The sequence below is a fragment of the Chelonoidis abingdonii genome, chromosome 11 (genome assembly GCF_003597395.2).
Source record: "Chelonoidis abingdonii isolate Lonesome George chromosome 11, CheloAbing_2.0, whole genome shotgun sequence".
In the NCBI taxonomy this organism is placed as follows: domain Eukaryota; kingdom Metazoa; phylum Chordata; order Testudines; family Testudinidae; genus Chelonoidis; species Chelonoidis abingdonii.
In genome coordinates, this window is record NC_133779.1 from 50127343 (window position 1) to 50152285 (window position 24943).

At 45.8% G+C, this 24943-nt stretch overlaps 2 protein-coding genes across 2 annotated transcripts; one reads left to right on the forward strand and one right to left on the reverse strand.

Moving 5' to 3' along the window:
* The first annotated feature begins 384 nt into the window (after positions 1 to 384).
* Positions 385 to 5817, forward strand: LOC116830577 (immunoglobulin kappa light chain-like). Its single transcript, XM_032790144.2, has 6 exons — positions 385 to 415; positions 758 to 1087; positions 1906 to 2217; positions 3004 to 3114; positions 3519 to 3565; positions 4679 to 5817. Coding segments are annotated over exons 1-6 (897 nt in total). The 5' UTR covers positions 385 to 414; the 3' UTR covers positions 4775 to 5817.
* A 7163-nt stretch (positions 5818 to 12980) lies between these two features.
* LOC116830563 (immunoglobulin kappa light chain-like) lies at positions 12981 to 20040 on the reverse strand. Its single transcript, XM_032790117.1, has 6 exons — positions 20025 to 20040; positions 18508 to 18900; positions 17575 to 17886; positions 15573 to 15683; positions 14106 to 14152; positions 12981 to 13270 (listed from the first exon to the last, which is right to left on the reverse strand). Exons 1-6 carry the CDS (start codon positions 20038 to 20040, stop codon positions 13175 to 13177), a joined length of 975 nt encoding a protein of 324 aa, XP_032646008.1. The 3' UTR covers positions 12981 to 13174.
* Positions 20041 to 24943: the final 4903 nt, after the last annotated feature.

Sequence of the window (24943 nt, forward strand, 5' to 3'; positions counted from 1 at the left end):
AGACAAGATGCCAAATGGTCATTTCATGCCTGCATTGTAGCACCAAGAAGTATGGAGCAACAGTGGCCCAAACATGGAAAGCTGGGTGGAGACTTAGGTTGGGGCAGTCAAAAGAACTAAGTGATTTAGGAGCATTTTCCTTTGGAAATTAATGGGACTTGTGCTCCCAAGTCATGTGGGTTTGTTTATATAGATCATCCCTGTTCTGGATATTTAAAATTATTCTAAATCATATAGTACACCCCTGTACCGCTGGAATCCAGACAAATTCTACAAGAAATGATGTAGCCTCTGTAGATTCTTAAACCCACCCATCTTGTATCTATCACCACAGCACATCCTCCTCGGAGGTGTTCCTCACTGGACATTGTACTCAGTCACTGCAACAGAGCACTAGGCATCAGCCTTTGGGCTAGTGCGTCAGGATTTTGTCCTACTATTTTATGAAAATGATCTTTGTGAAATACCTCATTTTATCTTCCTTAGGTAAAACTTCTGCATTAAATTTTGGAATTGAGAAAACAGCCTTTTCAGTGAGACATCAGTGTTGAATATCTAAGATATGTTTGGAAACTTTTGCTGAATTTTAATTGCATTTCCATTTACTTGTACAAAGTTAGAGCAGATTTTTTAGCATTTAGGCTGCAGAGCACAAATATAATCAGATTAAGTAATTTCTATTGCTGAGCTATTCATTCTATCTGTGGCAGCTGGAGACCTGATGGAAACCTACTATAACAATATTTTATTTCTCCAGTGCTAGGAGTGCAGTTATTTCTGCACCAGACTCAGCGGATCCAGTTTGTTGAAGTTAGTGACACTGCAAAGATCCACTGTTCTTCCACAGAAAACTTGGAAGGAGGAAGTAGCATGTTTTGGTATTTGAGAAGAGAAGGTGAAAAACCCACCTGCATTAAGCGCTGTTTGGATGATCAAAATGTTGGTAAATTTATTTGCAAACATGAGACACACAGCTCGACACTGGAAATCAGTAACGTCCAAAAGACTGACTCTGGCATTTACTACTGTGCATATAGATACAGCAGCTACCTGATCTTCGGGAATGGATCCACACTCATTGTTGGAGGTAAGGAACCATAGCTTGTTTAAGGAAACTGATTGACAAAGCATATTTCATGTTCCCATCAAAATGTGACAAGATACCATAGCTATTGATGAATGGTTCGAAGGAAAGCGTGGTTTAAGCTAAACAGATCAGCTAAACATTAAATGATATGGGTGCAGAAAATATCCATAGCAGAAGGAATAAGTTTTAACAAAAAATGTTAAAACTTGAAAGTGCTGGAAAGTGCTGAAAATAAACTACTGAAGTTTCTCTCTGACTGTTCAAGGCACCAGGTTGGGAATATTTCTAACCTAAGAGCCATGATGGCATGAAACTATATTTAGAGTTAAAAAAAAGTCAATGAAATTTATAAAATTGCACAAAAATTTTCCTTCTAGGTAGTGCAGCTATGTATTGCTCTATAACCTAGTTAGTGTTTGATATTTCCTTCTTCAAAATAGATTTGTTCCTTTGAATTAATGTCTTAGTGAATGATAGTATGCAGTGTTGTTGTAGTTGTCTTGGTCCCAGGATATTAGAGAGACAAGGTGGGTGAGGTAACATCTTTTCTGGGACCAACTTCTGTTGCTGAGAGAGACAAGCTTTCGAGCTGACACATAGCTCTTCTCCAGGTCTGGGAAATAACACTCTGCATATATTTCCAAGACCTGAAGAAAAGCTCTGTGGAAGCTCAAAAGCTTGTCTCTCTCACCAACAGAAGTTGGTCCCAGAAAAGATATTACCTCACCTACCTTGTCTCTTAGTGGAAGATTAACATCTTTAATCAGACTGCAGCTCATCTGATTATCACACTGAATTCACCAACTCCTTCTGCTCAGACAGTTATACCAACAGCAGCTGGGTGATGCTTCTGGTCCCATTTCCACATGGCAGTCAGGTCCCTGGGACAGCGAATCTGGCTTGTGTGATCCATGGAGTGTCCGGCCCAGTCCACGTTTCCTGGAGTGTTTCTGGGGAGCTGCAGGAACAGGGGCTGAAGCGCTCACTGAAAGCAAAGGATGGATCATTAACACTCATAAATCACATCAGCGTCCCCATGGATACCTGGACCAGTGGGAAGAATTTTACCTGTGAAGTCAAATTCAACTCTTCTGGCACCAGTGTGAAGAAAAGTACCAGGTATCCTGCAGGTGAGTGATGTTATATTTGAGGTTAATGGAAACTCACATGTAAAATATGGATGTGACCACGCTGAGAGCTGCTTCTATGTGATTTTCCATTACAGAAATTTGGAATATTCTATGTCTTAATTAGAATTTCTCCAGAGAATTTGGGGAAAAGTAAATTGAGACGTTACAGGGACCACAAGACAACGTAGCTCTGATTTCTAGGGCAGCTTTCTCCCAGACTGTCCAGACAAAGCAATGTAAAGAGTTAAATGATAATAAATATCAGGAGTAAAGGGGAATTCAGAGGCATGTGAGATGAGAGATGTTTTCCATTGAGATAAGCAAAGTGATGGAGAGACAATGAGGTGAGGAGAGATCTACAGGGAGGATTTTGTAGATGGCAGGAGGTGCAGAGAAGAATCTGATTACAGGAAAAATTATTGGCCTAATGAAAAGAGAACAACAGAGAGGGTGAAAAGTGCTGAAGGCTCCTGTAGCCTCACTCTTTAGAGAGTAAAGTAGGGACCAGGAGCACAGAAAATGTCTAATTCTTACCTAGTGCACCTGTCAATCTCAAAGCACTTTACAGAGGAGGTCAGTATCACTAACCTCATTCTATAGATTAGGAAACTGAGGCACAGAGAGTAGCTGCGATGTGCCCATGCTCACCTAGCAGACCAATGGTAGAGCTGGGAGCAGACCCCAGGTTTCCTGAGTCCCTGTCCTCTACCCATTAGGCCACACTGCCTCTTGGAAGGGTGTAGGCAGGACTGCTGAAGGAAGCCTTTCTTTTATCCACCTCCACAGCCCACGCCAGTAGTTGCCTACCTTCCTTTGTGTCCCTGGCTGTGCTGAGTGCCCTGATGCTGTTGACGGTGTCTCTGAGTCTCATCTGGACCCTCTGCCGTTCCACGCTAGGTAGTAAACACTGCCCATCCCCAACGTTCTCCTGCAGGGAGTGATCCCACTCCATCCCTCCTCCTGGGGACCACGAGTGTTATCCCATGTGCTACATGGACACACTGTACATCTCATGAGCACCAAGGCTGAGCTCAGAATGTGAATTTCCTGTGTCGGGAGAACGGCTTTGTTCTCCGTGACAAAGGGAGCGATGTAGAAAGGCTTCTGCTGCCCATGGCCCAGGCACCTTGTCCATAGCTCACAAAGAGCAGTAGCCTTTCTGATGAGGCCCTCTCCATGTGCCATGCATGGTGGTGCCCTACGCACCCACAGCTCGGCTGCACCATTAGTCAATGAACTACAGCTGGGGGAGCGACCGTGGAAGAGGAACTTTTATTGTTGTCTCTGTCTGTCTGTTCCAGGATTCCCGCCCAGGATCTCAGCACCTCCAGCTTCACAGGAGAACCAGGTACCTCATGTTACAAACCATCTCTGTCTAAATCAATGTGTCTGTCTCAGGCATTTCTAATGGGTCTTTCCTCTTAGTGTTATTTCCAGCCTGGGTACTGTCAAAGTTTGATTCAGGACTCACAATTTGTTAGACCATTCTGTTTATTAGCACAGCGCTCTGCTAATACACCCAGATAATGTGAGCACCATACAAGACCCACGCTACCTTATTTTATACAGATAAAAAGGGCATGAACTTAACAAGAGGACAAAGAAAGCAGAACAGACAAGTTTACCTGAGGCTAGACATACATAGTTAATTTCCTTACTAACTTCTATCAATCTCCAGTTAATGTTCCACCATTAGCTTAAGTGGACTCATTGTTTGTGCCTTAATGTTTCTTTTCCTGACACCTGTATTTCAACATTCCTTATTTCTGCTTAAAGGTACATCCAGCATTTCTTTAATCCATTTTATTTTTACAATATAATTCATTCTACTTTCACAGCACTAACAGACTTGGCCATTCTGCAAATCACTCACCTGTTCTGTGCGTTTTCCTCACATATACAAAAAAATATAACAAAACCTAATTAACGTGGATACTAGGAGGTTTAATTTATTATTTTGTCAGACTGTACACTCTTTCAGGGCAGTTTGTCTTCGCTTTGGCCCAGATTGTCAAAAGTATTTAGGTGCCTCCGTCCCATTGTTGGGCACCTACATACTTTGAAGATCTGAGCTTTTGGGTCTTATACAGTGCAGGGGATATTACTGGCACTTAACGAATAAATAATAGTAATTGATAGTACTGGAAAAGAACATTAAGATGCTCGACTGAAAAGTGCTGATCCAAAGCTAACGGAAATGAACCAGAGAGTTTTCGTTATTGCCGTGAGCTGTGCATCAGCCCCGAGGAGAGCAAAATGTTATCACTGAGTTCTTAAAGTCACATGGCACTGTCCATTTTCATAACACACACCGTTTACAGGAAAAGCGGGAGAATAAGAGATGGGAGGGAATTTTTAAGGTCCATGGATGCTAAACTCACTTGCATGTTCCGTTCTGTCTCAGCTTGTATCATTTCATTTTACAAGGAGGCGGCTAAATTTATTCACTGTCACCAAACAGGGTGGAATCTTATACGCTCATCTGGATTTTGATTCGCGGAATCGTGATGGGCGCAAGATGCAGCGACCGGCCAGAGGGAAGCGTGTAAAACTGTAAACTGTCTAGTGCAGAGGAATCCACATGTAAGAACTAACTGTTCTCCGCTGATCTCAATGAGATTAGCCAACCTGTAATAAGGCTCTTTCCGGCTGTATCCTTTTTACTCTCCTCTTCTCTGTTTAAAGTATAAATGTCAGAAAATCCCCCAAAGAATTAGCCCCTGACAGGTGCTAAGGCATCATTATACAGGTGACTTTTCAGTTGATTTGCATATTTTGAAGAACTGGTTGGAAAATGGCTTTTTTTCCCCTCATGGAAAATTTTGATAAAAGCAAAAAAAATTTTCATTTTTCCTGAAATTTTCAGTAGCAAACATTTGTTGAAGGATTATTTTCACTGTTTGGCAGCCAAACTCCATAACACATTTTCAACTACAAACCAAACTGTGATTTTATTTCCGGCTTTTCCATCTTCAGAGCCCAAAAAATCAAAGATTTGGATTTTGTCATAAACCCAATTTTTCCGTGGAGGGAAAAAAAGTTTAGATGGAAAGTTTTCAACCAGGGCTGATATTTAGTAACAAATCCCTCACCCCTCTGGGGGGGCAGAGTTGATTCCCTCAGATTCATCGACTAATAAATGTGAAGGTCAGAAGGAACCATCATGACCTCCTGAGTCATAGACCAGAGAACCTCAAGGCCACAACTTCTCTTTAAGCTGCGGTGTAGCTTTCAGAGAGACACCCAATCTGAACATAAAGCCTGCGGAATTCACCACATCCCTTGGCAAGAGGACCCACTGCAGTTTTGCAATGACATGTGATGCATCGTGCATGTCAGCTGAGATTATGAATGGTAAAGAGGGATCTAGAAAGAGACGGTAGGTCAGGCTCTCTGTCTGAGCGCTGGGGCTGCTACTCCACTGCTTCCTGCTTTTCTTGAAGGGCCAGATCCTTAGAAGCCCACAGCCTGTGCCATGTAATAACAACAGGTAATCAATAAGAGAGACTCTCCCTAGCCACTGAGGCTGCACATGTGCCCGTTAGGATCACAGCCGGCTCTTTTCAAACTCTCGTAACGCTGCTAATTAAAACTTCAATCTTGTCACTAAAGCGTCCGTTGCCTTTTTCAGCTGGTGAGATGCCTCAGCTCAGCTTATTGCATCTGAGAGGGGACTTTGCAAATCCCGCAGGCCAGGTTCTGCTCTCACTTGTGCCCGTGTAAATCTGTGGCCATCCATGGAGTTGCGCTGCCTTCACAACGGTGTCTCAGGCAGAGGCAGCAGAATCTGGCCCTGTACATTTCATTTAATATCTGGACTAAACTTGCTGCAAGGCACAAGTGCCAATAAAAAAATGAATGAGGAAGGGCCTCAGCCTGGGCTCACTTTGCCCACGAGGCAGCAGGAGGGGGCCCTCTGTCTGATGAGACTTAAAACTGGGGTCTTGAACAGCTTCACTTCCCATCCTGAGCTGCAGTGCAGGGTTGCTGTGGGGGTGTTAACCAGCTACCACCTTCCAAGCTGTTTTGCTGATGGCCAACAGAATTCCTATATACTGTTAAAAGGCCTGGTCCTGTAGGGTGCTGAGGCCCCTGCTGTGATGTGCTGAGGGCAAACATAGGTGAGGATGCTCACCAGCTTGCAGGACCACAGCCCGAGTCCTGAGTGCTTCGGAATCCCGAAAGCACTGCACAATTGGAGGTTAGTGTTGCGGGAGGGTTATGATTGGTCCTTTCTGTAGGCGAGGCCATGCTGGGGAGACACTGACCCACATCCTCAAAGGTATTTAAGCTCCTAACTTCCATTGACATCAATGGGCGTTAGGTACCTACAGACCTTTGAGGATCTGGGCCACTGGGCTTATCTAGCTTTATGATTTCTATGGTCTTATCTGCACTACAACATGAGCCTCTTACAATGAGTCTGGGGGGGCCTGATTGCACTCAACCCCTTTACCAGTGCTTAATTTTTCCCAGGGATGAGTCCTGTCTCCTTCAGGCCTGGCAGTGCATCGTCCCTGCATCTCTGAGCTCTCTGCATCAGGTCTGAATGTGAAAAAAGACTTTGAGTCCCAGCACCGAATTGCTTGATCCCTGGCGCTTCTTTCATTGCAAATGAAGCTCTGCCCTTTACACTGCTCTGGTGGTGTCGAGGGGCCCGTAAATGGGCATAACTCATTCACTGCCAGAACTGTGTAACAGAACCCAAATGTAACGGAGACTAATCGTACGAGATAGAGACCAGCCTGCTGTCCTGACTCAGGGAAAACTCCTGCTCATGCTGAATTTTGCCGGAATGTAGGATTTTGCCCCACAATCTCACTGCCCCAGTCTGTTTTCGAAGATGTGATCTAAAGCACAGCCAGCCAAGGAATGACCCTAAAGGAACTGCGGGTTTAATATCAGAAGCAGAATACAGTATCACAGAGATGTTATCATTATCATAGGCAGCAGCCACTAAGCAACCCTGCCTGCTTTAAGCCAGCGGCAGGTTTGGTGTATGTACAGAGGATGTACAGCCCGGGGGGGTCCTGTGGGGCTAGGCTGGGCTGCAAAAGCCAGGGCTGAAAGGTCACCTAGGCCAGGATGTCTGTGCCACAGAGTGTGCAGCACCCGCCTTTCGACAAGTTTTGTTTTGTTCAAAGAGCGAGGTCCATTTCATGGGAAATGCGCTGTTGCTCTTACAGTGGGGTGAGGTAGGAAACCGCATAGACGCAGGCAGTGAGCTCAGTCAGCTTGTTTACAGCTTTGAAAAACAAAATATATATAACTCATATCTAAAAATATAACCGAGATACATTCACGCCACCAACCCTACCGCCGCCAGTCCATGCAATAGGCCTCCTCATTGCCACAAAGTCCCTCTATGCCGGTCTGGTGGCACAAAGGAGCCTGAAATGAGCATATATATAATTAATCTGCATTTTAAGGCCCCTTTACATGGTCCGAGTGATGCAAAAGGACCTTGGTGTAAACGATAATCAACCCCTACAAGTTTAACCACGGCCCAGCATGGATTTCTTGCATGGGGAGAGGGGCAAACCTTCGCCCACTCGCCCCCAGCTATGTTTTACAGCAAGCAGGAATTAATTCAGGGACATCCCTCCTGGCCTAATGATCTATGAATCAACGTTCTAACTTGGTTCCTTAAGCCCATTGTGGAGAGCTCAGCACGCTCTTATAACCGTGCCAGTGAGAATGTTTTCTGCACTTATAGCTGAATGATCAGCTATGGTGACAGATATAAGCTACAGTTTTCACGTGTGGATTGACCACGCACCGAGCCAGATCTCCAGTGGCTCTCAACCGGTGGAGTGAGGCCAGGATCTGACCCTCCATCATCAATCAGAATCCCTGTTGTGAAAGGCGCTATATGGTAAAGAAGTGGATTGTCCTGTCCACGTCAGTGATTCAACGTGCGTGAGGAGAGGCCTCTCCAAGTGTCATATGGCTGTGATAGCTGTTAAGCTTGTCATTTGGCAAGGCCCTATGCAGGGAGAGTTACAGGGGGTTACCAGTGTTGGAGGTGAGGAAGGCTGCAGTCAAAATGGATCAGACTGTGACTCTGAGCAGCAAAGTCACAGGGTGACTTCCTGAGGGGCCGACTAATTAAAGAAACAGCAGATCAGCTATCCAGGACAATTTCTGCAATGTGTGAGCAGCCTGTGCCCCTCTCCGATGCAGGAGGTCAGGTCAGTAGTGGGGCTAGAAGTGAAAACCAGGCAGAGGCTCTGCTGCTGCTGCTGCTGCTGCTGACAACGTTCTGAGTTGTGAATGTGAAGGCCGTCAGATGCCATGTGTCAGAGGCCAATGCACTGCACAGCCCAGCTGCAGACCTCGCATTGGCAATGACTGCGTCAGAACAGAGTCCAGACACACACTGTGACTGCTGCACAGTCATTCTGCATATGACCAGCACATGCGGTAAGTGTTCTCGGACGGTCGCTCCCCTCCCCATGGGTAGCAGGCAGGGGCCGCATCCATGCTGAGCAGGAGACACGCAGACCCTGGAGCAGAATTCAGTATGTAGAGGAGCTCCAGCTATGAATGTCACCTGCGTGTGTGATGCCCAAACAGACTAGTCCAGGGGATACTTGCCCCCATGCATGATCTGCCAACTAACTGCAAGGAAAATGGAGCTAAGGGGCCAGACTGCCTGCTGGTGTAAATTCTCATTGCTCCATTGACTTCCATAGAGCTATGCTGATTTATGCCAGCTGGGGATCTGGCCCCTTGATGCCAATGGAATGATGGCAATTTGCACCAGCTTGGAATTTGGTCCCTTGACTACAGTGGAGCGGCACCGATTTTCACCAACTGGGGATCTAGCCCCATTGATTTCAGTGGAGCAATGCCAATTGACTCTAAAGGAGCTCTGGCTGATTTTCACCAGCTAAGAGTCCATTCCAGTCTTTATTCTTGACCAAGTACATTAGTGAAAAATTGCAGCAAACCAAACATATGTTGCCAGTTGGAAAATCTACACTCAGAAGCTATGAGTCTGTGGGTTAAACAAACCACAAATACGTTACAGCCAAAGTCTCAGTAAACAACAAACTTCCGGCTGCTTTGACCTTTCTGACCACTACTGCTTTCTCATGCTTTGCAGAGAGAGCTCTGCAGCGTGGTTTAGTCTTTTCGATCACTCAGCTGAGAATTTAAATCTTGAAGGGGGGAGAGATTCTGCCATCTATTTTCACAAACGCAGCAGCCCCCTTAAGAGCACAAATCATATTTACTCCTTTTATTTTACATAATGTGAAACATGCAATTCCCCAGCCGACACAAAGACCAAATCCTAACTCAGGGGTTGGCAACCTATCAGAAGTGCTGTACCGAGTCTTCATTTATTCACTCTAATTTAAGATTTCACATGTCAGTAATACATTTTAATGTTTTTAGAAGGTCTCTTTCTATAAGTCTATAATATATAACTAAACTATTGTATGTAAAGTAAATAAGGTTTTGAAAATGCTTAAGAAGCTTCATTTCAAATTATATTAAAATGCAGAGCCCCCCAGACCGGTGGCCAGGACCCAGGCAGTGTGAGTAACACTGAAAATCAGCTCGCGTGCTGCCTTTGGCATGCATGCCATAGGTTGCCTACCCCGTCCTAGTCCTAAATCAACAGTTTTCCCAAAGACACCATCCGACCCTGCTCTTTCTGGCTGGCTCAACCCGGACAAACACCACCAACTTCTAGTCTCACGCAAATGTTCCCATAAACCTGTCAAGAGGAAATGGAGTTAAAAATTAACTTGAATTTAGTGTTGGGCCTGAACTAAAACCTTAGATCTGAATCTTTGTGAGCAGTTTATTGAGGAAGTTCTGATTTAGATCCTGGCTTGTGTGATGCTGCCCCCACCTGAGTGGGTTGTCAGCAGCAAGAATCGAACCTCGGGACCTCTGGCATTAAAAGCAGGAGCCTCTACCATAGGAGCTGAAAGATACAGTTTTATTGCTGAAAGGTTGAATAGGGCCATCAACCTCTCTATATGTGGCCCAACCACGACTAGAGGGCAGAAGAGGCCACTGATACTGTAGTCCAGTGATTCTCAAACTTCTGTACTGGTGACCCCTTTCATATAGCAAACTTCTGAGTGAGACCCCCCTTATCAATTAAAAACACTTTTTAATATATTTAACACCATTATAAATGCTGGAAGCCAAGTGGGGTTTGGGGTGGAGGCTGACAGCTCACGACCCCCCATGTAAGAGCCTCACAACGTCCTGAGGGGTTCTGACTCCTAGTTTGAGAACCCCTGCAGTAGTCGGACCCATTTCTGCATATAGTATTGTATTGGCTAATACAGTCCCCTAAATTAGGATGTCCTTTAACTGGACCAATGTAGCATCGTGATAGCGAATGCAACATCAGGTGCTGACATGGGACAGTTTTAGCAACACTTCTGCTTACTGGGCATGCAGTTAGAATCATAGAATATCAGGGATGGAAGGGACCTCAGGAGGTATCTAGTCCAACCCCCTGCTCAAAGCAGGACCAATCCCCAACTAAATCATCCCAGCCAGGGCTTTGTCAAGCCTGACCTTAAAGACCTCTAAAGAAGGAGATTGCACCACCTCTCTAGGGAACCCATTCCAGTGCTTCATCACCCTCCTAGTGAAAAAGTTTTTTCTAATATCCAACCTAAACCTCCCCCACTGCAACTTGAGACCATTACTCAAGTTAGATAGAGAGGCCAGTTCTAAATCCCAGTGACGTAACACAGACAAAGATATAAAGAATAAGAAGAAAGACAAAGGGCCGGGAATAGCATTTCTGTTCAGTCTGGTGTTTCATTTCGTGACAAGTCTTTCCAGAATGTTTCTCTCCCCCAACAGCTTCTTCTCCTCAGGCCTGTTTCACCATCATCCTGCAGCTTGTGCTGTCAGAGTGTGTGAAAACTCTTTGATCGTGCTTACTTTGCACTGGAGTATCTGATTACACCGGGGCAGGGCAATTGTACATGGGATCCTTACTGGGGAAAGCTGGTCAGCTGGTGCAAGAGGCCTGTCCTCCAGCTATCTGAGTTGAGAAGCCTGAGCTGTATTATCTTCCCCTCTGCTCCAAGGCTGAGTCCAGTCTGGGTTTAAATATTCGCACTTCCCAGGATAGCCCATAAAACGGCTTAGCATTCGATAGGAGTTCAGCGTTCCCTCACTATGAACTGATAGGTGACTTCCAGTCAGGGAATAGGTAGATGGCAAGGACAGGCAGCCATAGGGGAATTGTAGGAAGACATTGGAGGACTAGGGGCCCTCAGGAATTGAGTCGCAGCCCTAGCCTGTGTCCACACTACAGAATGGTCATGTTAGCAGATGACAGAATTGTGCTCAGTCAGGCATTAGCCCGTACCCCCAACTGGGCCAGCCAGCGCATGTCACTAGCACCGCCACGCATGAGAAAGGGTTCTTTGTGTGTGGACGGGGGTTCAGTTAACAATCGATTTATAACACAAGTGAACTTTGCAGTGAAGACAGGCATGGCGGGGTACACTACCCATTGAAGGAATTGTCTGGAGAGGACTGCTGAAGTCAGGCTGGGTACAACAAGGATCCCCCTACCTTACCTTGCCCCGGGGGTGGGCTATGTAAACAGGAAATGGAAACTGAGCAGGAAGGCGGGAACGAGAAGTTATGCAAGCTGTAGCTTCTCTTAGTTCCTGGGGACTAGCCTGAATGGGCCCAGCGACTTCATTTGCTGACTCTTATGTTTAGAAGCTGTGAATCAAGGCCTTGTGAAATGTATTCAGGCTGTGCCTTCCCTGACACCTTCTTAAAGGGGGTGTGTTTGTTTTGGCTTCCCCTAGCTTGGATCCTTTACAACAAGGCTGAGACTTTGCAGCACAGATTTAAAATTAATCTAATCCCAGTAATTATGCTTAAGGCTACTACTATGTCATGGAGGTCGCGGAATCCATGATTTCCTGAGACCTCCGTGAGTGACATTTTCTGCCCCAGGGCTGGAGCTGTCAGTGGGTCCTAGCCAGTGGACAGCAGGGGGACCCCGGAGCCCCCAGTCACCGTGGGCAGTGGAACTCTCTGTAGTGGACCAGCCGTCACAGATGGGAAGGGGATCCCACAGCTGCCCAGCCATGGTGGGCAGCCAGGGGACCCTGCAGCACCTCAGATGCAGTGGGTAGCAGGGGTTCCAGAGGCTGCAGGTGCTGGCCCCTCCTCCCTCCCCATTTTGTCAGGGATATTTTTAGTAAAAATCACAGACAGGTCACAGGCTTCCATGAATTTACCAAAAGTATCTGCAACCAAATCTGAGCCTTAATTATGATGAGATTATCTCAATTAACGTGAAGGGAAGATGTGTGGCCAAATCCCAGCCATGCTTTTCAAGCAACTGTTGATAAAACTCAAGGTCACAATGATATGCGACACATATAGCTCCTACGCCAGTACTTCTGTCGCTTTGCATGCACGTGCTATATATGACACACCATCACATGGCAAACCCATGGCCATGCTAGTGGTACAGCAGGAGGCAGTGATGAAGGCCGGTTGGCTGAGTTCCCAGCAGTGGTTCAAGAATGAAAGAAAAAGAGGCTAGTTTACAGGCAGGGCCGGATCCCCAGCTGGTGTGAACTGAGAGCAGTGGAGCTATGACAGCTTCTACCGGCTGGGTATCTAACCAACCCATTTTTGAACCAGTTTAACTAAATCAGGGGAAATAATTGTGTAAAATCTATGCAAGCCCCAGTGTGTACCCAGTTACAAATGGTGTTTATTGGCATTGCTTGTACAGGAACAATATAACTAACCCAAATCCCTTTTAATTAGCTGCAAAGCCGCGTCCCTACAAGGGGCTTACACTAACGTAACTCACTTGGTTTTGCTCGATTGGTGCAGAGATTGATCTTAGATGAGCCCTGGGAACCAGGAAAATCCAGCTTATCCCATTTGGATCAGCAGTCAATTTGCTAGTTCAGATCCCCCTATACCAGGTAGGTCAGGATTTTTCACTCTTCCCTTTCGCTGGTCGCTCCTTTGTGCTCCGGCTACGCTGCCTCGACTCAAAATCCAGCTGACAGTATACGATCCCATCCTGAATGGTGACAGTTAGTAAAATTAACCCCCCTCCTGTATTGGTATCAACTGTGGCAGGACTGAGCATCAAAGTGAGCTTACCCTCCCCAGGCCTTCCTAAAATTTCCTTCTTCTGCCTCTGCCTTCCCTATCGATGGTGTTTTGTCTAACTGGAAACCGTCCCTGGAGTCTGATTTTAAGAAGTTGGTTAGTGACAAACTTTGCTCTTACAGGGCCTTTCCTCTGCGAATTTCAAAGAGCTTTAAAATATTATTTCTCTCTCTTTATGGTCCTTATCTCCCCCCCGCCCATTATTCTAGTATCTGAACACCTTGATTATTAATGTCTTTATTCCTGCCCCCATGTGGGGCAGGGTTATTTTCCCCATTTTACAAAGGGGAACTGAGCCACAGCGAGGCTAAGTGACTTGCCCAATGTTACATGGGAAATCTGTACCAGAATTGACACTGACCAAGTCTCCCAAGTCCCAGGTTAGTACCCTAACCATTGGGCCATCTTTCCTCTCTCTGTTAAGGGCTAATAACCTGCTCATACCATGAGACAGACTCTGCCCTGAAGATCTTACAACTGGAACCAATGAATGAAACCTCCCAGAATTCCCCTGCTTCTCCCTATCTTGCAGATGGGGAAACTGAGGCATGGAGCCATTTGGGGACTTGCCCAACATCAAACACAGAGTTGAGAGAGAGCCCAGTTCCCTCCTGCACCCCCGTTCTGCTACTTTTGCCATTAAACCCACTTTATGGATCAATCCATCTAGGTCCCTAAGTGAATGGGAGTATTTGAAACATCTGGGACGGACAGCGACAGAGAAAGTTGGTGAAGCGCCGTACCTGGTGCTCCTCTGGGGCTGGCAGTGCTGAGCTGCAGGCCTGGAACCCTGACACAGACAGAGACATTTGTAAGGTCCTGTTCCATTGGCATTTCCCCAAAAGGAGCATACAGACTAATGGGTCCCCTGCACAGTGTGTGGGCATTGCTCCGCCGTGCCCAGCACAGGACAAACAGACAGATGGTTATATTCAGAGATTTAGCACCCATAAACTTGACAAAATATGGACCAGGAATAACTTGATCAAAAGCATCTAAGGGATCAGGGACCAGATCCTCAAAAAGATTTAGGTGCCTAACTCCCATTGGGACCTACGTCCTTTAGGTGCTTTTGAAAACGTTGCCCTGGGGAGAGCTGGTCTCATTGAAAGTCACTGGAACGTGGGCCAGGTCTACGCTACAGATTTCTGCTGGCCTCGCTGTCTGGCAGGGGTACAAAGAGGAGTAAGCCCTGCCTGACACAGCTGTGCTGGCAGACGACCCAGCGTAGACTCAGTTGTATCAGCAAAACTGCACTTTTCCCGGTGTAGCTTTTCTTGCACGGGGGAGCTGGAATAATTGGTCCTGGTAAAAGCACAGCTTTGCTGGTATCAGCTGTGTCCCCACTAGGGACCTTTTGCCATAGGGATGTGACTGCACCAGTAAAACCTTCCAAGTGGAGACCTGGACAAAGTCTCATTGAAATTCAGTGCTCACACGGGCTAGATTTTCAAAGGTGTTTATGCAGATAGGCGCCTATTGGGATTTCTGAAAGCACTGCAGCAGGTGAGGTGCCAAACTCCCATGGGTGTCAATGGGATTTAGGTGCCTGGGTGCGTTTGCAAATCCCACGAGGCGCCTCTCTGTGTCTCTAGGTGCGTAAAGACCTTTGAAAATCTGGCCCTCGGTCACTTTTGAAAACGTTCCCCTCCACCCACAGCAGCTCTATGGGTCCATTGCCTTCCTTCATCACCAAAATCAAACCTTTCTTCAGAGGCGGGGGAAACAAGTCACAGAGGTCGGGCCTGATTCGGTCTGCCCTGCACCTCGTGCAGTCAGCGGCATCGATCAGAGTCAATCAGGACTGTTCTGATCCGGTAGCATTTCAAACCCACCTTGCCTAGGGTTACATGACCATCCCAGGGGCCCAAATCCTCTTTTTATACGTTTGGCCTAAATGTAATTTCATTGACTTTAGTGGGGTTGCCCGCATTCACAGCAGGTGAGTGAGAGGAGAATCAGATCCTTGGAAAACAAAGCTACTGAGATCAGGCAGCGTGACAAATAGAATCACAGAACCATAGGCCTGGAAGGGATCTTGAGTCCCCTGCACTCATGGCAGGACTAAGTATTATCTAGACCGTCCTTGACAGGTGTTTGTCTAATATACTGTGTGTTCAGTCACCCCAGGAGCTGCTAATGCCTTGGGGTGAAGCACGGGAATGGGATTTCATTCTGCAGGCGTTTCTGGGATGAGCTGTGTTCATTACCTCGAGTGGAAAGGCAGAAAATCCAAACAAGGCTCAGAGACACCATCAGCAGCACCAGGGCTCCCCCCACTGCCAGGGGAACAACGTACTGAAAGCATCCATTGTCAAAGCCTGGGGAGGAAGCAGACACAACTGGCTCACTTGAGTAGAGACGGTCATGATTGCACAGCGTGTAAGGAGCTGGGCAGGACACGGTTTGCCTGTCCCCTGAATATTCTCCAGACACTGAAAAATGTTCCTGTCCCAAATCGGGAGAAAAAAGTTGGTATCTCAAACTTCTGTGACCCAAAAATCCAAAACAAACAAAGGAACAAACACTGGGTTTGGGTCATTGAAAATATTTTGTTTCAATTTTTACCTTTTCTTCTCAACGTATTTTTAGTCTGAATTTACTAAAATGTCTCCATGAAAAGGTTTCACCTGAAAACCTGAAACTTTCTGGTTCAGCAACGTAGAAAGGGACATTTCCACCATTTTGAAGCTTTCCTCCAAAAGTTTGTCAAGACGAGAAGTTTGTCCAGATTGACCCTATCTCCTGAACTGTTTTGGTTTTGACAAATTGACACTTATTGGCACAAGAAGGTTAATTGAAAAATTCCCCACCAGCTTTACCGTGTGTGACAGACCCGGGCCAGTGGGGTGCAGGAGTCTGGTAGACAGCAAATATACTGGTCACTGGGTGAGTAGTTTTCTGTTCCCTGAGTGACCAGAGCAGGGTCTGCACTAGAGTAGTCAGGAACTTGCTAGAACCAATTAAGGCAGCCAGGCTGATTAGAACACCTGCAGCCAATCAAGGCAGGCTATCAGGCACCTGGGTTTTAAAAGGAGCTCTCTCCAGTTCACCGATGGGAGGAGCCAGAGGAGAGGAAGTGCCTGAGAGGAAGCTGGGAGCAAAGACACAAGAGCTGAGACAAAGAGTGTGCTGCTGGAGGATTGAGGAGGACAAGCGTGTTATCAGACACCCAGGAGGAAGATCCTGTGGTGAGGACTAAAGAAGTGTTTGGAGGAGGCCTTGGGGAAGTAGCCCAGGGAGGTGTAGCTGTCATGCAGCTGTTACAGGGAGGCACTATAGACAGCTGGCAAAATCCATAGAGTCCTGGGCTGGAAACCTGGAGTAGAGGCGGGCTGGGTTCCCCCAAACTTCCCAAACTCCTGATCAAGACACAGAGGAGTTGATCCAGACTGTGGGGGAGATCACTGAGGTGAGCAAATCTGCCAATAAGTGCAGGACCCACCAAGGTAGAGGAGGAACTTTGTCACACGTGTAACATTTCACCCTGAGTTTTTAGCTCTCCAGAACAAGCCAGCCGCAGCCTTCAATCCATTTCACTCTCCCTTTTCATTAGGCCAATGAATAATATTCCCTTGGGTCAGGGATATAGCCTATTACCAGAACCTACTCTGCGGCTTCTGCCACTCTTCTCCCTTCTGTGCCCCATGAGAGCCCCTCTCCCAGGGATATTTGGTACTATTTCACCGTGGAACATATTTCACACATGGGCTTTTTGTGCACATTGGTTCAGGCCAGTATAGTCTTTTTCCAACCTAACTATTCCCATCACAATGTGAAGAGGTGTGATCCCTCACTGACAGGTGCTCCTACTGTAGGTTTTTACCACTGCCGCCCGTTTCCCTCATGGGAGTGGCTTTGCTAAACCGGTACAAAGCACAGCTTTGCTGGTGTAGCTGCATCTACGCCGGAAGCACTTTGCCAGTAGAGCATACTGGGATTGCGACACCAGCAAAGCACTCCTAGTGTAGACACGGCCTCAGAAGAGTGGCATTTTCTTGCACTGCCTCTTCTTTTCCCTCTGATAGTTCCTTGCACATCTCTCTGCACCTAATTAACTAAGAGGTTCATACATTCCAGCTTTCTGTGATGACAAATTATTTATTTTTTTAATTTATAATTTCAAAGCAGCCTTGACTGAGGGCATTTCCTGTGGCTATAGCTTAGATCTTACTCCCCTCTAACTCCAGAAGCAAAGATAAAATCACTCACGTGCAATATACCTGGCACTTTTCTTAACACTCTTGCCAGAAGAGTTGAATTTGACTTCACAGGTGAGAATTTTTGCACTGGTCCAGGTGTCCTTCGGGATGCTAATGTGACTTATGAGCATTAAGGATCCATCCTTTGCTTTCAGTGATCGCATTAGTGCCTGTTCCTGCTGATCCCCAGAAATATTCCAGGAAATTTGGACTGGGTTGTAAACTCCGTGGACAATGCAAGCCAGATCAACCGTCCCGGTGGAGATGAGACCAGGGAGAGATGGAGCAAGAAGCAAAACCCAGCTGCTGGTGGTGTAGCTGTCTGAGCAGAATAGAGCAGAGAATTTATTGTTCCATCCTGTGTCTGACTCACAACAGACCTGCCGGCTGTTTATTATCTAATTAAGGGCACCGATTTTACCTTGTTACAATTGTACATTTCCACTGAAGTCAATACAATTAACTGGTGTAACAGATGGGCTCTTAAGAATGTTAATATCATGAGATGGGGACTGACTCAAAGTAAAAAATGCTGCAAAAAGAAAAGGATAAATTTGGCTAAATGCATTCATGGCTGTTAGATCAAACATCCTCAGTCTGGCAGCTATAGTGATGACAGTAAAACTAAAATACTTTGAGATCTGCTGGTGGAAAGCACTAGGTACGTGCTAGGTGGGTTTATGATTATTATTCAGGAGCTCTTTAAAATAAAGCCTGTCATCCTTGACCATTAATTAATTTTTAATTGAAAACCCCCAAAACTGCAAAATCAGCTGCTTAGCAGCTCTGTTTAGTTGTCATTTTTCAGCTTAGTTTCCCCTTTTCAGCTGTTTCAGTTTTGAAAATTGTACTATGTTGTTCCATTTTCCTGTTTGTTTGTTTTTTAACATCTCGGCATTGTCGATCACTTTTCCCCTTGAATTACACCATTATCTTTCCTTACCTCCAACAATCAGTGTGGATCCATTGTCGAAAATCAGATAGCTGCTGGATTTAACTGCACAGTAATAGTCACCAGAGTCCTTCTGCTGTGCATTGTAGATTTCCAGTATCACGCCGTGTGTCTCAGGTTTGCAAGCAAACTTACTTACATTTTCATCATTTAAGCATTTCTTGATGCAGGTGGGCCCCTCACCTTCTCTTCTCCTGTACCAGTAAACCGAAAAGCCACCTCCTTCCAGTTTTTCTTTGGAAGAACAGGGGATCTTTGCCGTAGCACTAATTCCGACAAACAGGAATCGCTGAGTCGGGTACAGAGATAACTGTGCTCCCAACACTGCAGAGATAAAACAGGGTACAGAGATTAACCTCCATTCGTCCTCAGCTACAAAATAAACTGGACACTTAGAATCCAAATGAATTAATCTTCATAAAGTTCATGCCTTTTTAGATATCATGCTAAGACTATATCAAAGCATGTGGATCTTTTAAGCTCTCTGAGCCTGTAATAGAAGATGTTCCATTTTCTCAATTCTAAAGGTAAATGCTCTAAGAAATGCTGAAGGATTTTACCCATGGAAGACAAGAGCAGGTATCTGACAAGCAGCATGTCTGTAGGAGTAAATAATGACCATCCTGCAACCCCAGCTCAAGGACTGCTGTCTAATATACTGCGAAAGAGTCCAACAACATGAGCAGTGAATGCCTCCCTGGGGGATGGGCTGTGGCAGGTATTTGCACAGAAATCACGCTGGACGGGGCATGTCTGGTATTTCCAAGAGTAGATCACCCCATTACTTGAAGGTGCTGGATTATTTCTGCTCGCCCCAAATTGCCCTCCTGGTTTTTGATAACGATCAGCAACAACTGGGACCTTACTAGGGTGATCAGACAGCAAGTGTGAAAAATCAGGACAGGGTGGGGGGTAATAGGAACCCATTTAAAAAAAGCCCCAAACAGCAGGACTGTCCCTATAAAATCAGGACATCTGGTCATCCTAGACCTAGTGCACGATGTCTTTCTAACACTGCAGCATGTTGATTCTCCCAGACAGACAGAGACACGCACACACGCACCACCCATTACAAATATGTCCTTTGCTCACATCAGATCTATACCTTCGAAGTGCCTAAAACTGAACCCGACTCTGGGAGGAGGCAGGCGGTGGGGGCTGCGGATCCAAAGAGATGGACTATCTCATTGGAACTGTCACCCACCTTGTCTGGTTCTCATTGGTGTTAAATAAGCAGAAGCCGTGATGGCCCCATGCTGCTATCTGCTCGTTTTAGGCCCTGAACCTGCACTGAGAGTTGCCTGAGTAAATCCCTGTTTGCACAGAACCCCATTAAAATCATGGGAGTCCGCCTGGGTGCAGGAGTCTGACCAAACAATTTTCAGGGCAGGATCAGGGCCTTAGCTTGTATGACCAGCATGAAGTTATTGCTTGTGTTATGCTGAAGTAAGGTCAGAGAATCCTGGTTCCTGCAGACTCATGGAATATCCATCACCACACTGACTGACCTGCTCCCAGTGCCATCACTTATGCCAATGTGAAATGGTTGCCCCGCTTTATTTGACTGGAATGGTAGCGTTCTGCACCCGCGTGGCCTGGGGGCAAAGGACTACACAAGCTCGGAGTGACGCCAAGAGGGGGGTGTTGTGAGTCAGGCTGGGCAAAATTTTTCATCCAAAACTTCTGGCTGGAGAACAATGCTGATTCAATGACGCTGAACGTTTGGCAAATTTGTGTCCATTTTGCCAAATGGTTTTGACTGAAAACAAACAAAGACATTCGGAGAAACTCGAAACGTTTTGCTTTTTCGGTTCAAAAATGACTTTTCCTCCGTAACATTTGTGTGAATTTTTATTTAAAAAAAAATTAAAAATGTATAAAAGTGGTCAGAAGCAAAACATTTCATTCCACCCAGAATGTTGGGTTTTTTTAACATTTTGATTTGCAGAAAATTTTGGAACATTTTGTGTTTAGTTTGGCTTGAAACAATTTTTTCCCTCATATTTGCCAGTGAACTAGGAAATCCATTAGACTTCCCACTCTGGTTCTGAGCTTATTCCACCAAGCAAATAGCTGAAAATGAACCGGCTTTGCAAAAGTGCCTAGCTCAGGCCCGGCTATGATATAGATGAAAAAAGGAATGACATTTTACTCATCCATCAAAAAATAATGACTGACTTCTGGTGAAAAGTGGGGTGGAATTTTGCCAGGCTGTAATAAACAAAGAAACAGCAGTGACTATTGTGGTAACACACAGGGGCTCCTATCGTGCCAGGCATAGCACAGACACACAGTGAAAGACAGTACCTGTCGTAGGGTACGTCTAGACTACGCGCCGTATCGGCGCGTTAAAATCGATTGCTCTGGGATTGATGTATCGCGTCTAATCTAGATGGGATATATCGATCCCTGAGCGCGCTTATATCGATTCCGGAACTCCACCAACCCCAACGGAAAGTTCCGGAATCGACATGTGCGAGCGCGGACATCGATCCCGCGCATAAAAAAGTGAGGACGGGTGAGTAAATCGATTTTAGATATTCGACTTCAGCTACGTTATTCACGTAGCTGAAATTGCGTATCTAAAATCAATTTTATCCCGTAGTGTAGACCAGCCCTCAGATACTCATCTGGCCCCAATTTCCATAGTATCTGAGCAGCTCACAGTTCTTCATGGCATGGATCTTTACAACCTGCTTGTGAGGCAGGGCAGTGCTATGATCCCCATTGTATAGATGGGGAAACAGAGGCATGGCACGACTAAGCGATTTTTCCAAGGACACCCAGCAGGTCAGTAGCAGAGCTTGGAATAGATCCCAGATCTCCTGAGTCCTCATACAGTGCCTGGCCTACTAGACAATGCTGCTGCTCCATGTGATGCTTTCTGAAGGAACAGAGGGACCAAGGAAGCATAGCCATCCTTATCTGGTTCGTTTGCATCATCTGGCATTTTATGCCCCCACTTCCACAGGCTGCATTATTTCAGAAGTGGAAATGGAAAGAATGCGTATCATCTTGAATTAGATTTCGGAACGATTTGACGATGCAGGCTATAAAAAACCCAAACGGTGCAGTGGTGCTTTTTACTGGCCTCATTTTAAATAAAAGTGCAACAAGCGAAGCCACATCACAGAGTCTGTGATCTTGGACAAAAGGGTGAGTCAGAGACCCAGCAAGATGGCCAAGGTGAGAATTCAAAGAGCTCATGTCTCTGCACGCTGAATGGAAAAAAAGATGCAGCCGGTTCTGTATCATTTCCTTCCTTGTCTTGCCTTCAATGAGAACACAAAATAGGATGCCCAAAGTTGGCCAGTTTTTGAAATACCACAGGCTGGGTCTGCGCTCATGGGGAAACTTAAAGGAAATGCAAGAGTAAGAGTGAGCGCTGCAGAGCTGGGCTGGTGTCACCTATAGGACAGGATGTATTTGTATAGCATCCCTCAGCATGGTCTCAGAAGGCTTTGCAAAATGATCTGCAAATGAGAGCCAACCGGGAACGTACAATCTCAGAGGGCAAGGAACAGGCTCAAGAGCCTTTCCCTTCGAAGGCCTTGTCTAGCACCAGCTGGCGATTTTCTAACGAAAACATTTTTCTATGGAAAATGCTGATTTGTCCAAACTGAAGCTGTTCACGGGAAAAGTTTGGTTTCAATGAATCTCCCAGTTAGAAACGTGGGAGGAAAGAACAATTTTGACATTGTCAGACCATTTTGACATTTTCGAAATAAAGAGTTTCATTTTTCAGTTCAAAGTCACTTTTTGTTTCAAAATTTCAGTTGATTTATACGAGAAAAAAGATCAAAATGGGGGAAAAAAAGGACAAAATTGAAATTTCTATTGACCCAATATGAAAAAAAAATCAGATATTAGTTTGCAATTTTTTTTCGAGATTTCAAGTTTTCATCCCAATTCCGAGTGGGAAAAAAAATGTCAAAAATCTCAAAAACTCTCACAGAATGGGAAAACCATTTCCCACCCAGCTTTAACCTTGTCCACAGACCAAAGCTGTCTTGCTTTAACTATACCAATATAGTTAGATTAGTACAACTCCCCTTGTCTCGATGTAGTTATACTGATAGAAAACTGCTGATCACACTACAGATCTTTTCCATATGGAAAGGGAAATTAGCTATCCTGATATAAGGCATTTTTATACTGGTATAACTGTGTCCACACTGTACTGTACTGGCATAACTATTCTGGTAAGAAATCACACTGCTAACCAACATATTTATATCAGTGTAACTTTTCAATGTAGACCAATGTCATGGGTTCAAATCCAGTTGTCATTCTGATGGCCTACGCGAAATGTTGTAGGACTCAAACTAAAACTGCTCAGAGCCTGCACCTGTCCACTTGGCATTTACTTGTTTGTAGTCAGGGCAATGAAACCAAGACATGGAAACAGCACTCCCATCTCCCCCCAGCTATGGGCCCTGCAGCTCAGGGTTGAGACTGAGGGGGGGAAGTTTGCCATTCTGTTGTCCGGACTGACAATCAGAAGACTCCAGTCTCCAGGACTGTCAACTTCTCTCTTCTTAGCGACTCTAAAGTCACTTTTTAAATTAAAAATGGAAAGCAGCAGAGAGTAAATGCACTTTGAATTCAATTCTAAAAGCTGCAATGCACTGACAGCTCAGAAGGAGCCGGCAACTGCAATGCAAAGGTCTCCTGCAGCCCCATTGATCCATCCCAGTATAGAGTTGGGGCACATTAATGGCCAAAGACAGCCTCAGCTCTGGGCATGAAACGCCCTCTGACATTAATGGGATCTGGGTTATAGAAGTACAGGTATTTGATCCTAAAGACAGTAGGGCAAAGGTATTCCATTGAACTCAATGGTGTTAGACACACAAACCCTTTGGAGGAGCTGGGCCTACGAACATATAATGATGAATTAATAAACCAGGCTGTGAATATTAACAAAGACTGATTTTTAGAAATGCTTTTCAACTCACATTCACTTCATTTGGAGACGTGGATGCTCTGAAAATCAGGTCCTAAGGAGTTTAAAACCAGAAAGAACTAATACTTCCCTTTACTGCTCCTGGGGCTTTCATTTTTAAAGTTTATTCCCTTTCATCTTCTATTAGATTGTTTCACTTTTTGCCCCTGCCTTTTACATATCTGTTGTTTTTTAATTCAGCAGGAAGGTTGCTAGCTCAGCTGGTGTTTAAGCAAGGCTGGAGCTCAGCCCCTGAAATGTTTGTTCCTTTCAACCACAAGCTGTGATCATTGGTGGTTAGTTATTTTTTATTCAGAGGTTAATTGGATTGCCAATTCTGGGGCTGCAATGAAATGTGATTCTACCACAGTGACACCTTGTGGCTGAATGGAAATTTAAGCAGGGCGACTGCTAACAAAAAATCCAGGGAGCCATACAGACCCCATTAAAAATAGCATTGCCAATCCCGAGCATTCAAAAATCATGTCAGGTCAGGCCCCTCGAAATCATTCACTGGCTTACAAATCATGAGATTTTTAAAAAGAACCACTGTGGGGTTCTTTTCATTTGCTTTCTGGGGTGGTAGCCTTTAGGGGTCATATTTTCACAGTCTAGACACGAGAGTGAGAAACTTATTTTTGAAAAAAAAAAAAAAACTGAAAGCTGAAATTCTCACATAGTAACTTGACTCTAGGAGCTGTGGCTTTAAGAAAAGCACCCTTTAGGCTCTGTAAGAAATATAATCAATAATCACACATTATTCGTTATTATTATTTGTGTAGTAGCAGCACCTAAGGGCTCCAGTCTGGGGTCAGGACACCACTGTGCTAGGTGCTGTATAAACAGAACCAAAAAAAAGACCCCCGGCAGGCTCATTAGATGGATTTTGTCTCGTATCCATTTGTCTCCATGTTGTGCCTGGAGCTGGTGGATATTGTTTAAGGGTGTGTGGATTTTTTGGGGAGGAGGGAGGAATGACTCCCCCCAAAACCCTGGACTTGGGGGGAGTTCAGCCCCAGATCCAAACTTTGCAACTTCAGTTTTCTGTGCATTTTTCACTAAGACATTAGCAAAGCAAAACCCCTGCCCAGCCCTGCCCGGAGCAGGCAGCATTCTGGTCATTGACCTCCGCTCTGAGCATCCACGCGGCCTCTTGCTCCTGCCCGTGGCCACGCCCATAAAACTACAACTCCCGCCATGCCGTGGGGCGGGGCGGTTGAGCGGTGCCAGCGACAACCTAATTCGGGGGCATGCGTCCCGCCTTGCCCCCGCCACGCCCATTGGCCAGCCAGGTCACGTCAATCCGCTGGAGGCGGGGCCACTGCCGAGCTTTGTCGTCCCCTGCTCGGCTTCCGTAGCGGCGGGGAGCGCAGGTGCGGGAGCTCCCAGCCAGGGGAAGCGGTGGGGCGGCCTGACCCCGGGCTCCAGAGCCTGATTCCCCCCCGCGGCCCTTCCCCCCAGTCCCGGGCCCTAGAGCCTGAC

Excerpts from the sequence above, each read along its gene's own strand:
- LOC116830563 (XM_032790117.1), bottom strand. Across the intron at positions 17,887-18,507 it reads ATCCACACTGATTGTTGGAG|ACAGCTACACCACCAGCAGC; the intron begins GTAAGGAAAGAT and ends TATTCTGCTCAG. Across the intron at positions 15,684-17,574 it reads AAGTGCCAGGTATATTGCAC|GCTTTGACAATGGATGCTTT; the intron begins GTGAGTGATTTT and ends CTTCCTCCCCAG.
- LOC116830577 (XM_032790144.2), top strand. Across the intron at positions 2,218-3,003 it reads AAGTACCAGGTATCCTGCAG|CCCACGCCAGTAGTTGCCTA; the intron begins GTGAGTGATGTT and ends CCACCTCCACAG. Across the intron at positions 3,566-4,678 it reads CAGCTTCACAGGAGAACCAG|GGTGGAATCTTATACGCTCA; the intron begins GTACCTCATGTT and ends GTCACCAAACAG.